The sequence below is a fragment of the Podarcis tiliguerta genome (assembly GCF_965153285.1).
Source record: "Podarcis tiliguerta genome assembly, chromosome: 4".
In the NCBI taxonomy this organism is placed as follows: domain Eukaryota; kingdom Metazoa; phylum Chordata; class Lepidosauria; order Squamata; family Lacertidae; genus Podarcis; species Podarcis tiliguerta.
The window spans coordinates 13,391,990-13,407,826 of record NC_139537.1 but is presented as its reverse complement, the minus strand read 5'-3'; the positions used below and the strand labels follow the sequence as shown (position 1 = coordinate 13,407,826).

The 15,837-nt window shown below is 43.7% G+C and overlaps 1 protein-coding gene across 1 annotated transcript in view; it reads right to left on the bottom strand.

The window, feature by feature from the left end:
- Positions 1 to 2,092: 2,092 nt before the first annotated feature.
- Positions 2,093 to 15,837, bottom strand: part of TMEM135 (transmembrane protein 135) — a 171,497-nt gene continuing 157,752 nt past the window's right edge. The window contains exons 10-15 of the mRNA XM_083436614.1: positions 13,478 to 13,645; positions 10,902 to 10,965; positions 10,358 to 10,434; positions 8,585 to 8,683; positions 8,009 to 8,076; positions 2,093 to 6,681 (exon numbers count right to left, since the gene is read on the bottom strand). Of these exons, the coding sequence (XP_083292740.1) occupies positions 6,546 to 6,681; positions 8,009 to 8,076; positions 8,585 to 8,683; positions 10,358 to 10,434; positions 10,902 to 10,965; positions 13,478 to 13,645 (612 nt within the window). The 3' untranslated portion in view covers positions 2,093 to 6,545. The remainder of the gene's footprint in view (positions 6,682 to 8,008; positions 8,077 to 8,584; positions 8,684 to 10,357; positions 10,435 to 10,901; positions 10,966 to 13,477; positions 13,646 to 15,837) is intronic.

The following is a 15,837-nucleotide window of genomic DNA, read 5'->3' as shown; positions in this document are numbered from 1 at the left end:
CAGCAAGGGATGCTAAAGGTGCAACTATCAGACTTTGAAAATCTAGTATCACAGGACCAGGTTCATCCATTGTTTATACTGGATTTTGAATAAATGTGCAATTAATTGTTAGTGTTTTGAATTTTATTGTGTCTTCTTCCTCTTGTGGGTTGTGCAAACTGCTATGCTGAATAATGCTTTGTAAAGCAGGCACTGGAGACAAGTTTTTTGGAACCAAGGGACCTGAAAAGGTTTGAAAAAGACTGCACTGCAGCTATGCTGCCTTCCTTGCCCCGCTGACTAGTTTTCAGAGGGCGTCTGGAAACCTCTGATCAAGTCCACTTCTGACACCAATGTTGGGAGCGTTCCCCAAGCCACAGATCTTGATGCACACCGTAACATTGGGCTGCATATGTAACAGCTGACACAAAGATTGCATATGCTTACCAGGTGCTTGCCAAGGAGTTGAGCAGCCAAAGGTGAGGTAGCAGGGAGATAATGCGAGTGTCCGTCTGCTTTGGGAGACAATGGAAGAGAGAAATGGTTTGTTGCAACTGGGGCGGATGACGGCGTCTGGTTCTGCTGATGGAGGTGTACCATGGCGTTTCTTCGGATGGATGGATGGATCTACTGGAATCTCTGAAGGACCATGTGCAACTAAGGCTGATGAGGCAGCTGTGAAGCCCCCAAGTCAGGGATATTCTGGGGGCCAGTTTGCGCTCTAACTTCCAGTCTAGACTACTGCAACACGTTGTACAAAGGGTGACCCTTGAAGACTTCCTGGAAATATTATAGAGGGGCACAAAACACAGCTGCTGGTCTAGTAACCGGGACCAGTTATGGAGAACGTTATCTTGCTCCCACAGGAGACGATGGTGGCTTTAAAAGAGGATTAGACAAATCAGTGGAGGAGAGAGCTATCAGTGACTACTAGCCATGATGGCTGTGCTCTGCCTCCACAGTTGCAGACAGCAACGTCTCTGAATACCAGTTGCTGGAAACCACAGGAGGGGAGGATATTGTGGTAGAATCCTACTTGCGGGTTTCCCACAGGCATCTGGTTGGCCCATGTGAGAACACTGGACTAGATGAGCCATTGGACTGAGCCAGCAGACTCTTCTTATGTGTCTGTTACGTAAAAGGAAGCAAAACTGGCCACCCCACTCCAGTTCCCATTTTCTGCAGCAAACTGGTTAAGTCTCTTCAGCGGGGCAGCTTTTCTAAGAAGAGGACGCTAATTATAGCTTCAGCAGTTCGTTTTCTTCCAATACACATTCCGTTCTGTGTACGGAAGGTAGGAATTTCTGCAAAATTTCTCTGTCCTCGTGTCCTGAATTCAGTTCTCTCCAGGCTGACATGTTGTAACACTGAATCCCCTCCCCCCTCCCAATGTTTTAACACGTGTAACAGCTGGCTGTGTTGTATGGTTGCTTTGTCACATTTGTGATGAAGTATTTCTCGCTTAATATCATACTGCACTCTGAAAATCAAGTCAGCTGTTGGCCATCGCAAGCTGTAACAAGCACTGGTTTTTGGCAGGGGGAGAAGGTCCAGTGCTTTTAATACTGCAATGTGGGCCCTGCTGAACTCGCCTCAGGCAATGAAGCCAAACTTGTCCCAAGTTGAGTTTCATTCCAGAGGTCCCTGATCTTGCTGAAGGAACACAGGAAGCTGCCAGAGCCCATGAGAACAGCCAGAGTTGGCAATTTTATTGATAGATTTGATTTCTGTCTGGCTCTCCCTCCCAAAGCAGCCCACGCCAACAAGGTTCTAATGATCACGTAAGGGTTTTGTGGCCATTTAATCTGCTTTCAGTAGTGGTGAACCCCCCTCACACATTTATGGTCTCATGGCCGCGCCCTGTGCTGTTGTTTTGGAGTCATCCACTCTGCACCCACAAGTTCAGTGTGAAAGGTCCCTCACCACATGCATGAAAGGTGTTCTTGTGGATACTTGTAGTATCAGCAGTGTGTGTGTGCATTTAACAGATTTTTCTGTATGATTATTTCGACAAAATGGTCTCTTCAAGCTTTAGGTCAGAAAGCCTGGCGTCTGATAACAGGTTCCATCAAATAATTTTATTCTGTTAAATCAATCAAAGCATTGCAACTTGTCCAGTAAGGAAATGTTTTAATAATCAGAGATGAGAGGGGGCAAGGCTCACTGTTTACTTCCAACCGTTCCAGTTAAAATCACAGGCTCCTTAAAACATATTTTTAGAATGTATCATTACACAAAAACCATGATCACCAAGAAATATGAATCACAGAGGACAAGAGGAATGGCGGAAGCCGTTTGAGATAAGAGCTCCCACGGAGTCCCTAACTCACCATTTCATCCTAATGAAGAAAAACTCAAAATGCCCCACACTCATTACCCTGGATCCTAAGCCAAGTCCCACAGATTTTGGAGAAACTTGGAATAAACATCAGGAAGAACAGTCAGACAGGAAGAACTATTCAATGGTGGAATGGTCTCCCTCAGGAGGTGGTAGACTCTCCTTCCTTGTTAAAGCAGAGATTGAATGGTCACCTGTCATGGATGATTCAGCTGAGAGTTGTGCCCTGCAAGGGGATTGAAATAGATGACCCTCATGATCCCTTTCCAACCCTATTTTTCTACCATTCTTCCAATTCTATGATTCTATTTCTGGTGTTCAAATAAAGAGGTGAAAGAGGAAGTGTGAGTTGTGCTTCTCCCCACACTGCTAGGTCTGGCCCAAAGTGATGGATGTGCATTCATCTGTTGAGGGGACTTAGTATCCCTTGCCTTCTTAAAAGACCAGGAAGTCTACAGAGAAGAAGACGCAATGCTCTTGTGCCTCCCCTCTCTCTCTGCTTCCTGCAAACATTCATGGCAGCTTCCTTCCTTCTGTGTTTGAATCTGACCTCCAAGTTACTGATCCTTATACATGAATCATGTGGACAGCATTTTGGTTGAACTGGGGGGGGGGGGGAGATCGGCCTCTGTTTTTGAGTTTGCTTCTCAGAAAAAGGGAGGAGAAGGAGGTTCACACTTTGTGCATATTACTGTGGAAGGAGTCCTTTAAAGTAATGTCCAGAAAAGTATGGATCATCTCCTTCTCCCTTGACCAGTGCTTTGGACAAGTGAACTTGAGGGACGGTAGTTTTGCAGTGAAGAGTAACTCCGCCTCCTCCTCCAGGAATGCTGTTCCTTCAGTCAAAACGTAATGACCCATGAAATGCCAGTTTTCACTGCAAAAAAGAAAAATCTCAGGCCTCGTGAAAATTTGGCACAGCCTCAATGAACAGCTTCTAGTGGTGAACGAGATCATCAGGTCTTGCTGGTTTGTCTTCTGGGGGTTGCAAAGGGACAGTCAATTTGCCACTCGTAACACAATTCTGCTTAAGTAAAACTGGGGGGGAACATTCTGTTACGAGGCAATTTCAGTCTGACAGAGGATGTCAAGCCAGTACAGAGACAGAGGTGGTTCAGTGGTCTGAGCCAAACTATACCACTTTGGATGCCATGGCACAATTACAGTAAGTTTGGTTGTGAACAAAGGTGTATAAAAAGATCTCGTCTGAAATAGAAAAACACGTTATAGACCCGTAAGCCAAAATGCCCAGTAAGGTGTTCAAACTAATGAGATAAGAGACCTAGATATGGTCCAAAAATCTGACTACCATATTCTGATGGGTGAATCTCTCCCTTGCTGTCCATGTACCTCCAAGGCTTGACGCTCAGCCTGGTTGCTGAGTTGCCTTCCCCCTTCCGCACTCTTTGCTGCCAAGTTAGCTCCACCACGAAGCTCAGAACCACTGCGGGCATTCAAGACGCCTGGGCACGCACTGGTTGCTGAGCCATTTTCATGGTTATCACAAATGCTTCCCTGGAACCATCCTCACTCAAAGTCTTTCGATCAAACCATCTCCATCTGCTCTGGAGCCTCCTTCCTTGATCTTCTCACGTTGTCCTGGAGAAGAAGCAAGGGCCAAGCACTCAGCTCTTGGTAACATCAGGCATGACCCTGGGCCCCTCGTACTCTGGAGAGCAGGAAGTGCGAGCTTCTGGTGGCTTGTCAACCACTGCATGGCACCAGAGACTTGAGGCCTCTGGGCATAGGCTGCCCATACAAGGAGGAAGACCAAGTTTCACACACGAAGGTCTGGATGGTTTGGTACTTTGGGGCAGGAAATAGTGTCAATATAGCTCCAAGTGCATGGTTGGTTCTGTGTACTGCAACCACCTGCTCTAAGCCCTATAAGTTAAGTTCTTGACCCATACCAGAGCTTTTCTATTCATGGAATTACATGGAATAGTCAAGACAATGGGACTACTGTTGGTTGTGGAGACCACTTTCACTTCCAAGGGGTTTCTCTTCTTTTGGGGTTGTCTTTTTGTTATATTATATGGCATAATGTCCCTGAGTTCAATGCCTGTATTCTTTCCAGAGTCTTTACCAAATAAATTTTCCGCCACTGGTATCCCGGTCAGGGGATTTGTTAATCATCTCTTGCAGGTATGCAAAAAAGTTTTGTGTAGCCAGCTGTTGATGTTTTCGTTCTTCAAAGACACTTCTGACAATCATTCGGCAGCAGTAGCGGTTCACTCATCGGTGCTGTGTTAGTTAATCATACTTCTCCCCTACCTCAGAGGGAAGCTATGGATTCGTTTGGCAATCCTGATATAAAATTTAGTGCATGAGGAAAACCCAACAATATGTAACAAGTATGACCATCACTCACTTAAAAGGCCAACGTGCAAGTTTATGTGCTAGAGCAGAAAATAAACGGAGGCAAATATATTGGTCCATTAAAAAAAAAAAAATCAAACAGCAATGGTAGCATAATACCTTTATTTGTTTTAACTAAAATTAAATAGTTCGTGACACAGTGAGTGTGCTTTTTGAGTTCACCAGAAAAATTCATTGGGTACGATGTTAAATTTTAAGAAGAAATAGGAAAAAAGAACTTGCTGGCTTTTTAAAAAAAAAAAAACAAAAAGCCAAAATCAAGAGTACCTAAAACTGCAGGCTTTTTAATCATATTTTTCTTCCAGTGTTGCACTTTATAACCAGCTTGAAGGAAAGTTTTCACAAACTCAAAATACTGCTTGCTCCCTGGGATGTTTTAAAGAGATATTATGCTACTGCTGTTCTTTGGAAATATAATTTCACTCTTATATTGGAAATTATTCTGTTAGGTCATTTTCATGTGCACAAATACACACACAGCTGGAAAAACGACAACTCTGCAGCAATTAAAGAAGAATCTGAACAGTATCTCTAATCTTTCTGATGTTTTTCGAAGCACAGACATTTCGGCTTCTGACAAATCAGACGACTCTAAGCACAATGTCTTTTCCACCCAAAGGCTCCTTCACTGCAGCCCGCACCCAACTGAATTGATCATAGAAATGGAATCTGGACATCAAGGTTCCACAGGGATCAGACAGGGAAAGAGCGGCAGTGGATTTCGAGCAATGACCAGCTTGCCCTAAATTTAACATACTTGTAATATGGCTCTTGTATGTCGGCTACACTTTTTTTTTAAAAAAAGAACAAAATCTGTAGAAGCAAACAGCATCAATGTTCTCAAAAAAAAATTCAATCTGTTTTGCTTCACCTTTCAAACTTTGGGGTTTTGACTCCTTTGGAAGGCCACTGGATTACTGACATAGCACGGAAGCTTACAAAAATCAAGTCAATTCCATATTCAAGGGCACAATCATCTTCTTAAGTCTCTTGTATATAGGTTTTCAATTTTTTGCTCTTCAAACCATCTAGTATATCTTGTGAGACTCAGCTCAAAACCTGAAGAACAATACTACATTCCATTCTGTGGTGGTCTTGTCCTTTCTAGTTATTCATACACATATCTGAAGAACTACATTACTCAGGCCTAAATGCCCACTATTTTTTTTTTTTAATCTCTCGGCAGCTTTCGAGGTATGCAATTTGACTTAAGGGAAGAGGCGCGGGGGGGGGGGGGGCTTTTTCAAAGCCAAAGCTGGATATAAACAGTACAGTCATAAATATGGTACATTGGCTCTTTAAACATTTTCCAGTAACAAAGTTTTGTTTGTTTTTAACCATCTATCTGGAACAGAGAAAACATTCCCCACTAAAATCTGACTTTCAAAATAAAATTTATAGAATTCAGACATTATATCTCCAATGTCCCTTTCATTTTCTAAATGTAAAAATATCGTTATTAAGTTATCTACCAGAATGAATTAAAATGAATTGTTTTCAAAATGGTGTTATCTTTATTTTAAGTACATTCACGTACTTTAACCCACCCAACCACCCCCGATCTTTTTTTGATATATTAATCCATTGATATATAATTCTGTCAAAAATCTACCAGGTTGCGTCAACCAGCCACAGTGATCCAGAGACACTTTCTACTAAGGGAGCGGCAGAATTAAAAGCCGCAATCTCGCTACGGTGCTTTAGCAACGTTTTGATTGGTAAGATAACGCAACTCACTGAAACAATACTGAAGTGGAACACAAGCCCTCTTCGGTCTATTTGACTGTTAAAGTTAATTTAACTTCTCAGCACAAACATCAGCCAGACTTCGTCCCAGGCTAACGTCTCACTACCAAGAGCGCTCAACGGGCCTCTCTGGTGGAGCCACTGTATGTCTTGGGTCAAGCGCAGGTACGAAGTCCTTGAAATGCATAGATGCTTCAGTACCAAATACATCCAAAACTTTCCTGTTCATGACAGCAAACCTGGAAAATACAAGGCGACAGTTTAGCACACTGCATCACTTGGGAGCATAAGGCAACTCTGATTCTGAATGAAACTCGGTTCCTGCAAAGCATTCGCTGCTGAAATAAGTCATGAAAACTCACGGAATTGCGGCTGCCTTTGTTTTATTGAAAACGGAGTCTGAAATTATGGATCTATGAAAGGAAACATGACCAAAACAAATCTATCTATATATCAATATATCTATCTGATAGGCCAAACTAAAAACTCCCCCATACTAGATACACGGGCCAGAAAGTAACTTTTATTTACTTTATAAAAGCTTTTGAGTGTTTACAAGAACTCCAATGTCTTAAATGGTTCAAATGAACTCCTTTAATGGACTAATCTCTGGTGGCCAGAGAACTTTTGGATATTGTCTCTTCTGAGGACTAACGTAGCAAAATCTTTTGCAGACTGACAATATATTCACAACAACCCCTTTTCGTGTGGCTCGTTACTCTGTCAGTTATAGCTTGCAATGTGGTGCACACTCATGTGTCCTGTGTCAAACAAATCCCTTTCTTTCTCCTCTTCTCCATTCTGTAGCTCCTCCTTCTGGCTAAAGGAAGTGTGGCAATGTGATACCAAGTGTTAAGTCCAATGCATTAACAATTACAGTGTTCCTGGGTAGCTTGAGATTTCTCCTTCCCTGTTTGCCTTCTTCTCTTTTTATTTATCTCCATTTTTAACTTATGTCTGTGTTCAGATAAGCTACCCACCCTGTCCCTTCCTTTTAATTTAAAACTTGGGGCATTGCACGCAAACAGCATTCTACCCTAATCACTGCAAATCAAAGAGCGAAGCCTGTCAGATATGACACGATTTTCAATTGATTGCTTTAGCGTTATGGTGTATTTGTGTAAGTAGTTGACTGTTTTTTTAAAAGAAGTCAGAATGGAAATTATCTTCCAGAAGCGCCAATGCAGATGGCCTTTTAAGTTAGAATAAAGACACAACCACAGATATGTATGCATGTTTACACTCCACATATCACAGGATCTGTGATGCTGTGCAAATGCAAATATCCATTCTTAATCCTGAATTAAGAAACATTGTTGGCAATAGACATGGAAATGAAACCTTGAGATACAAGCAGAAACCAGGGAAATTCAAAGGGAATGGTGCTTTCCTGACCGCAACTATCCTATATTTTTAATATACAGCCAGTAAGACACTTTGGGGTGGTTCTTCTTTCTGATGGCCTCACTTAGCAGACTATCGACTTTTCTCCCAAGAAACAGTACCAAACTTCTCACAGAACCGCAATCTGCAACTGCTCTATTAAAATCACTGCTGGTTACTTACCTTCCCCTTGTTAGCCGTAATAGAAATTTCCAATATGAAGGTCTCAAGTTTTGAACTTCCATCACGGCCTACAACAACAAAATCTGAATTTAACCATATTCTTATTTCAATTTATATACCGCGCTTTATCAAAAGATCCCAGGGTAGTGTACAACACTAAAGAACACATTTTACGGAGCATCCATAATAAAAAAATGTAATAAAGACATAATAAAAAACATAACAACAGACAGCGTAATAATAAAATAATCAGAAGAACAGTCCCACCAGCCACAGCTTTAACGTCACACAAAGGAAGGAATGGGTTCAAGTCCACTGGCTGCTCAAGTCAGCAGACAGCTGCGGCTACATGTTCCGGGAACACACACTCTACCCCTGAAAGCCTCAGCAAGTCTTCTCGTCTAATAGCATAAAAAAAGCTCTGGCAATCTTGCTATTGGGAAACACAGGAAGGAGGCTACCAACCTTTGTACGCGGGGTCAAACTGCCTCCTTGCTTCTAAATATTTTTACTCAACTGTGATTCATTGATTCAGACACACATCGAGCAGCTTCCAACTAAAGATTGAACACTTACTGCCTGGAAGCAGATGGCTGTGGACACAGCGTAGATGATACTGTCGGCATGGGGAAAATAAGGGACCTTTCCGGCTTCGATGCCTTTGAAATACATGGCCTGTTAAATGAAAGAAACACAAAGCAAAGTATTCTTACAAAGGCAAGAGATGCAGTGGAGCCGAGAGCGGCCACTGCTTCCACTTTATGCCTTCCTGCTCCTAGAATGCCAGGTGTCGAAGGAAGAAAGGACCAATTTCTGCGAGGCAAATTGGGAAAGTGAAGAAGGAAGGAGAAGGGAGGAGCTAAGAGGGTAGCTTCCTGTTTTCATTTTTTCATTTTTTCATTATTTCATTTTTTTTTTTTTTGCAAACATGCAGTGCTGCCTATTGACCACCAGGTGGTGCCAAACCTAAATCCCAATCTGGCCTAAATTTTTACAGAGTCTCCAGAATGCTGGGGGAAATGTCCAAATTCTGTGACAAGGAAACCTGTATTGTAGACTACCTAAATGATTTTGCCTAGCTTATAATGCATCTCTTTTTAGCATGGAACTGAGTGAGGAAGAGGGGAACCGTACTAAGACGACACGATCAGTTGCAGCAGGAGTAGGAATAAATTCTAGGAATGATATGGGGCAGTACTTACATGTTTGCAGTTTTGCTACTTATCGTATTTTTCCGTGTATAAGACTATGTTTTCCCCAGTTTAAAATGTTTTTCCGTGTATAAGACTATGTTTTCCCCAGTTTAAAATGTTTTTCCGTGTATAAGACTATGTTTTTTAAAGTTTAAAATTGGGAGTCGTCTTCTACACGGAATGTTTAAAATATTTATTTCTTAATTTGGGACTCAAAAAAATGGGGGTCGTCTTATACATGGGGACGTAAAAATACGGGTATTTCTAGTGTAAACAGCTGCCTAACATCATATTGCATTAGAGGATATTTTAGGTCCAAGCAATATAACTCCGTCCTATTCTTTCTTTCTCCTTCCTTCCTTCCTTTCTTAGAGCAGTAACTAATCAGCCCTCTAAAAGCTACTTGAAATGGTATGCTCTTTCGAAGCATTCTTTTTTTTGCTTTTAAAGAAAACAATGGAAGCTTATTTTTATCCTCACCATTTCTCCTCCTAAGCAATGCGTCCCTCATTGGTTGGCTAGTTTTTGGCCGCCATGACATGGCAATTCATGCAGAGATTCTGCTTTCACCAGCGTCCTAGTGCCCTGGGGTAAACTCCGGAGAGAATAAGCAGCCGCTGTGCGGTGCAATATTACACAGCAAGTCTGGAACCAGTAGACCTCATCATTTAGTGAAGTGAAAAGATACAAAAGGGAAAAGCCAACAGATGCATGAAATGCTATCCTTCCAAGCTGATTCCTGGTGTTATTTCGGTCGGAGCTGCTTTTCCTCAAGGGAAAGCTTAACATGTGGAAGCAACCTTTTAGCTTAAAATACAAGATATACCAGCTCAGCAACAAAGCAAGCATACAAACATCATTGCACTCAGGTTGCTGTTCTCAAAGAAGCATCCTGCACCTGCTGGTCTGTGCCTTTTCCATTATTATTATTATTATTATTATTATTATTATTATTATTATGTTGCTATGTAGGGTATCCTTGTTCTGTTGCCCATCCACACAGAGCTCCGCCTTCCTAAAACGAAAAAATGCAGGTCAGATGTGGGTGTAACAGACCCACTGGCTCCAAACCGCTACGAAGGAGTAGATGTGCTCAGAATTTTCTTCCTCCCGATTGTTTTACACACACACACAAACAAAGCTGCAATACGCTTACCTCTACTAGTTTGGAAGCCAGGTACATAGAGATAGTAGTACTTTTGTAGAACATCATTGACATTCCTGCCAAGGATCCTGGATGAACAAGAAACAAATCGGTCACATTTTGTACCGTGTGCTACATGAAATTCTGTAGCAACAATGATCCAAATAAGGGATAACAGAGCTTAGGAGTCCAGCAGGATCAGACCAGAGACCAACACAGTCCACAATCAAAATTCACACAGTGGCCAGGAAGATGAGTTTGGATGCCCAAAGGCAGGGCTAAGGGGTTTTTTCTTTGCTGACAGAAGCTGGACATGTTGCAAACATTCTGTCCCTGACACTGTTCATGGCCAATTCTTACAACATCTCGGGAACTAAGCTGATCTCCAACGGAGGCTTCCTCACTGCTCCCATCCCAAAATCGACAAAACCATATGAAACAAGGAAGCAGAGGGCTGAGGTTCCAAACCAGCATCTCTCTAGCGGGTAGGCAAATACATGGAAAGTTCTAGCCCTGGGCAAGTGGGCCACTGCCATGGAGAAACATGGAGGTATACCTGCAATAAGTGCATGCAGTTCATCATCCAGGTTCCGTACCCAGCGCAGGAAGCAGCTTGTACCCTGTGTTTTGAGGATAATCACATCAACCTTGTTAGAGGTATAATCTAGTAACAAAGCACTCAATTATATCTTAAAAATTTAATCAAGTCAACTTAAACCCTCTGATTACGGCTCTGGCTCTTGATGAACACTTAGTAGCTGCTCAGCATGATGATTTATAAAGTAATCTCAACATGGTATTTGGAGATAGACTAGAAGGTCATTCTGAAACAAGGACAAAGCCTCCGCCAAATCTGAAATTGTTCATATATACACAGCCTCTTTGTTTTTCAAAATATCATTTCTTTCCTTTCTATACATTACACCCAAACTGCTCCTCACCTGAGTCAATATACTACTTGGCTGATTGAAAACTGACAATAGGAAGGAATTGCTTCCAGACATTCGGCACATTATTTGGAACGGGGTGGTAAGAATTCTGGAGTGAACTGCTTCGGGGGGGGGGGGTTCATATTAATGCTAGTGGAAAACGCTCTCTGCATGTAGTAAACTGGTGCTTCAGGGAAAGAGACTCATCTCTCTGATGTGCTAGCTTCATATACGCAGGGAGCTAATTACATGGGAGAGCATTAAAAAGTAAGAAATCCCCTGCCTTGCAATCTACAGTCTTGAAGAGTACAATTCAGAATTCTGCCACCAGCACTTTTAGGGTCCTAGAAGGTATACAAGAGAGCCTAGAGGAAAAGGCTTTCTAGAGGAAAAGTTCCAAAGTGCATTCTATTGGCAAAACCTATTTGGTGTTTTGCAAACTTTCTGACTAGTTGCAGGACCTTAGCCAGACCTAGCAGAGTAAACGCAGAAACCACGGAAGTGATTGGCAACTTGGCTGCAGACAGGATAGACGAAGCAGGAACCAGGAACTTGTAGTTAGGTGTTTATTATATACAGTGGACTATTTACAGGAACAGAACACGGATCTTTTGCTAGCTCTCTCTGACACGACTCACAACTCCTACACTGACACACAGAACTCTGAACTCCTGAACACTGAAATACTGAACTCACGAACTAACACATTCCAGTTAGTAGGCCATTAATTATCACTCCCTTGAGAGAGCTTGACCAATCAGGGAGCTGTCTCCATGTCTGTTATCACCAGGCAGACTTACTCCTTCAGATTGCCTTCTGGCTGTCTGCCAAACCTTAAGTGACTCTGTGTGAGTAGCTGCACGTACAGTTTCCCAACACATTGGCCTTAGAAAGAGTGAGCATACAGGTAAACCTGAAAGTTTGCTTGGCTATAGCGTCATTTATATATAGCCTCGAGTGGTGTGGTTGCTCCCAGAGTCTAGTGGGTTGCTCAAGAGTAGAACGATGTGATCTGCCATAATCAAATGAGTAGAATATCTGTATAGAACCTGGAGCAGTGTAGGAGAAATGAAGGCAGAAACCACACCTCCCCAAGCAGTAGGTGCTGTGTTGCACTAATAAATGAAGATTTCTCTCTGTCTTGCAAACAAAATACCGTATTTTTCGCCCTATAGGACGCACTTTTTCCCCTTCAAAAATGAAGGGGAAATGTGTGTGCGTCCTATGGGGCGAATGCAGGCTTTCGCTGAAGCTTGGAGAGCGAGAGGGGTCAGTGCGCACCGACCCCTCTTGCTCTCCAGGCTTCAGGAAGACATCCGCAGCCTAGGCAGCCCTGCGGGAGTTCCCACAGGGCTGTCTAGGCTGCGGATAGCAGCCTGCTTCCTGGAGCGCCCGGCGCTTCGGGAACACATCCGCAGCCTAGGCAGCCCTGCGGGAATTCCCCGCAGGGCTCCCCACGCTGCAGATAGCAGCCTGCCGCCCAGCACGAGGGGCACCCTGAAGCAGAGTGCCCCCCCGTGCCGGGAAAACATCGGCCAGCCCCACAAGCTCGAGGGACAGCAGAGAGGTGCAGCGCCGCCATCCCGCTGTTCCTCAACCTGGTTCGGTTTCCCCGACCTGGTTTTGGGGGGGAAATAAAGGGGGGGGATTTCCTTTATTTCCCCCCAAAAAAACTAGGTGCGTCCTATGGGACGGAGCATCCTATGGGACGAAAAATACGGTATGTGTCACGCCTTTCAGACTCCCAGTTCATTGACGCATTCTAAAACTGCTCATCACATTGACTCCCTCACCTCCTTTCAAGCTAAGCTTGTTTCCTTTTTGTTTGTTTTTTCCCCTTTTAAGTTACAAAACAGTGTCGCCAGGCAGTGGTTACAAAATTCCTCCATGGTCAAGGAAACAGAAATCAAGGGGATTCTCCCCACTTGCGACCAAAGGAGCCAATATTCTACTAACGCTCAATAGAAATGCTCCCCATTTAGTAAAAAACACCCCCCCACACAAATTCAACTTGCTGATTAGTGCCCTTAATGCAATTTATTTTTTAAAGGAAAAAGATGGTCCACATGAATGTGTGGTATGTTATGTGGCTCAGTCCTTAGAATGATACAGATGCTTGTTAAATATTTCTGCTGCTGCAAAAGAGCAACTTTAGGATAATTAAATTCCAACTTTTAAAATTTTCAGCACTTTAGAAACTTACTTTGTATATACTGACAAATGACCCCAGAAAAGCCCCAAGCTGGAAATTTTCTTTGTTGTAGAGGAGCGAGAGCAGCCGGGAAGGTTTTGTAAACAGATGCCGGAATGCTGACGGGATCCGAAGGCAACACTGGATCAAGTAACCAACGCTAAACATCCTAATGAAGCCCTAGAGAAGATATTAAGAACGTGACATTTAGAGAGAGGGAGGCAGAGCAAATGAAAGAAAAACAGCCGTGTCAGGAACTTCACAGATAAATCCCGCTTATAAAACAAAACCTTGGGAAGGTATGCTGTGCAAACATTCATAGAAACATAACCTTGCAACTTACAATCAAAAGGTCCATCTAGTTTCCTCCTTTTTTTCCATTCCCAAGGGTTTCAGAGTGTAAAATTTCTCCCTATGGGTAGTATTCAAACTAAGTTGTGCTCAGAGTAGACCCATTAGAAGTAAGGAACCCAGCATGGCCATGTTCATTAATTTCAGTGGGTCTACTCTGAGTGAAATTTAATTGAAGACCAACCATAGCTTATTACATTTTTACCCAACCCTTCACCCAGGAGCTTTGGGCTCACCTTCATTTTCATATAAACCCTGTAAGGAAGGCTAGGCTGAGGGATGGTAAACGGCGAAAGTCATGGGTTCAACCCCCAAACGGGGCCACCTGAATATTCCTGCCCCGCTGGGGGTTGGACTAGATGACCCTCACAGCCCCTTCCAACTCTACAATTCAATGATTCCGTATCTGAAGGGCACCCAGTGACCTCTGTGGCTGCATCTACCCTGTGCCAGACCAACAAATCAATCATTATGCCCCACTGGCTCTCTGTAGACATTCAACCACCTGCTCCAGGAGGACTGAGCCTGATTCTCTGCCCAACCCAAAATTCCCTGTGTCGAGTGGGCCGTTAGACCAAGGGTAGACCACCCACTCCTTTGCGCATTCCCTTTGGTGTAACATGGCAGCTGTTCGCGTCTTGTGTCAGCTGATGGCCCTTGAGAGACTGACAACAAGCAAAACAACGCAGGGCAAGAAATAGAGAATTACTTCTCCAACGTCGTAGTGGCAGTAGGAGCATCCGAGGCCTGGAGGCCTGCTGGGGAAGTGGGCGGGGGCTTATTAACACTTCTGATTTTCCAGTGCTACCTGCATCTGCAATAAACATGAGCAACAGTTCAGTGAAGAAGGCAGGTGAGGGGCAGAACACCTGCTTGTTCCAACAGCTATTTCCAGGCTAGGAGATTCAGCTGCAAAATGGGAGTCAGGACATCGGAGCTTTTTTTTCCTAGAAAAATAGGTGCTCACCGTGAAGTTACAGCAAGCGCCACACTTTTTAACAACAAAAAAGAGGTGCTGGTGCTGCGTACCTCTGAGCACTCCTTGGAAAAAAACAACACTGTGCCAGAGATCTATGGGAAAGGCAGGGGCAGGAATCTTTTTCAGAATGAGGGCCGTGTGCTCATCTCGGCAACCTTTGTGGGGGGGCACATGTCTCTAGTGGAGGGGGGGCAGAGGCAAAAGCGGGCGGAGCAATGCATGTTTTTTTTCCCTTTGTGCAGTAGAATAGTTTTCTACCCACACCCCTTCTCTATCCTCAAACCAGGCAAGCAAGAGGCATTATCAGAGTTCAAAGACACATCCCAGCCATGCAAAAGTACTCAAGGAGAGAGGGAACCAGGGCTGGTGAGGGGCAGTGTTCAAAATTCCCTGGGTGCCAGGCGTGTCCTGCCACTGGCACAGATCCAATTGCAACTCTGTGGAGATTTCCGAGCCCCAGGTTGGCAGCTGACATCTCCTTTGAGTTAGCTGACTCGTGCAGAGCCAAAGACTTGTGCTCCTATGCTGCCGCGTGACTCATGGACCCCTTGCTGGGCATCTTAGTCCTCCCTCATCACATCAAGCAAAGTGTAGGGCTGAGTACAGATCTATTGTGCCACAGCCTTTCTATGGGTCACCCTAATGGAACTCGCAGGCCACAGTTGAAAAATTTCCAGTTAATACCATTTCCACTGTGTGTGTGTTTCTCCTCCTTGCATGCTGGGGCAAGTGAATTGTTGCAAGAGTAGGCTACAGTCAAGCAATGTAGCTGAGATAATAGAATCATAGAATTTCAGCATTGGAAGGGACCGTGAGGGTCATCTAGTCCAACCCCCTGGCAAATAGACATGCTGTTGTGGTGCCAGCAGAGCCAGATTTAGGTTTGATGAGGCCCTAAGCTACTGAAGGTAATGGGGCCCTTTATATGTCCAGCTGCCCTTTGTCAACAACAAATTGTCGCTGTTTTTGTGTTGAATATATGCTATATAGTACTTTATGGACCTAATAGGTATCTTGAGCCATTTGCACATAACAAAACATG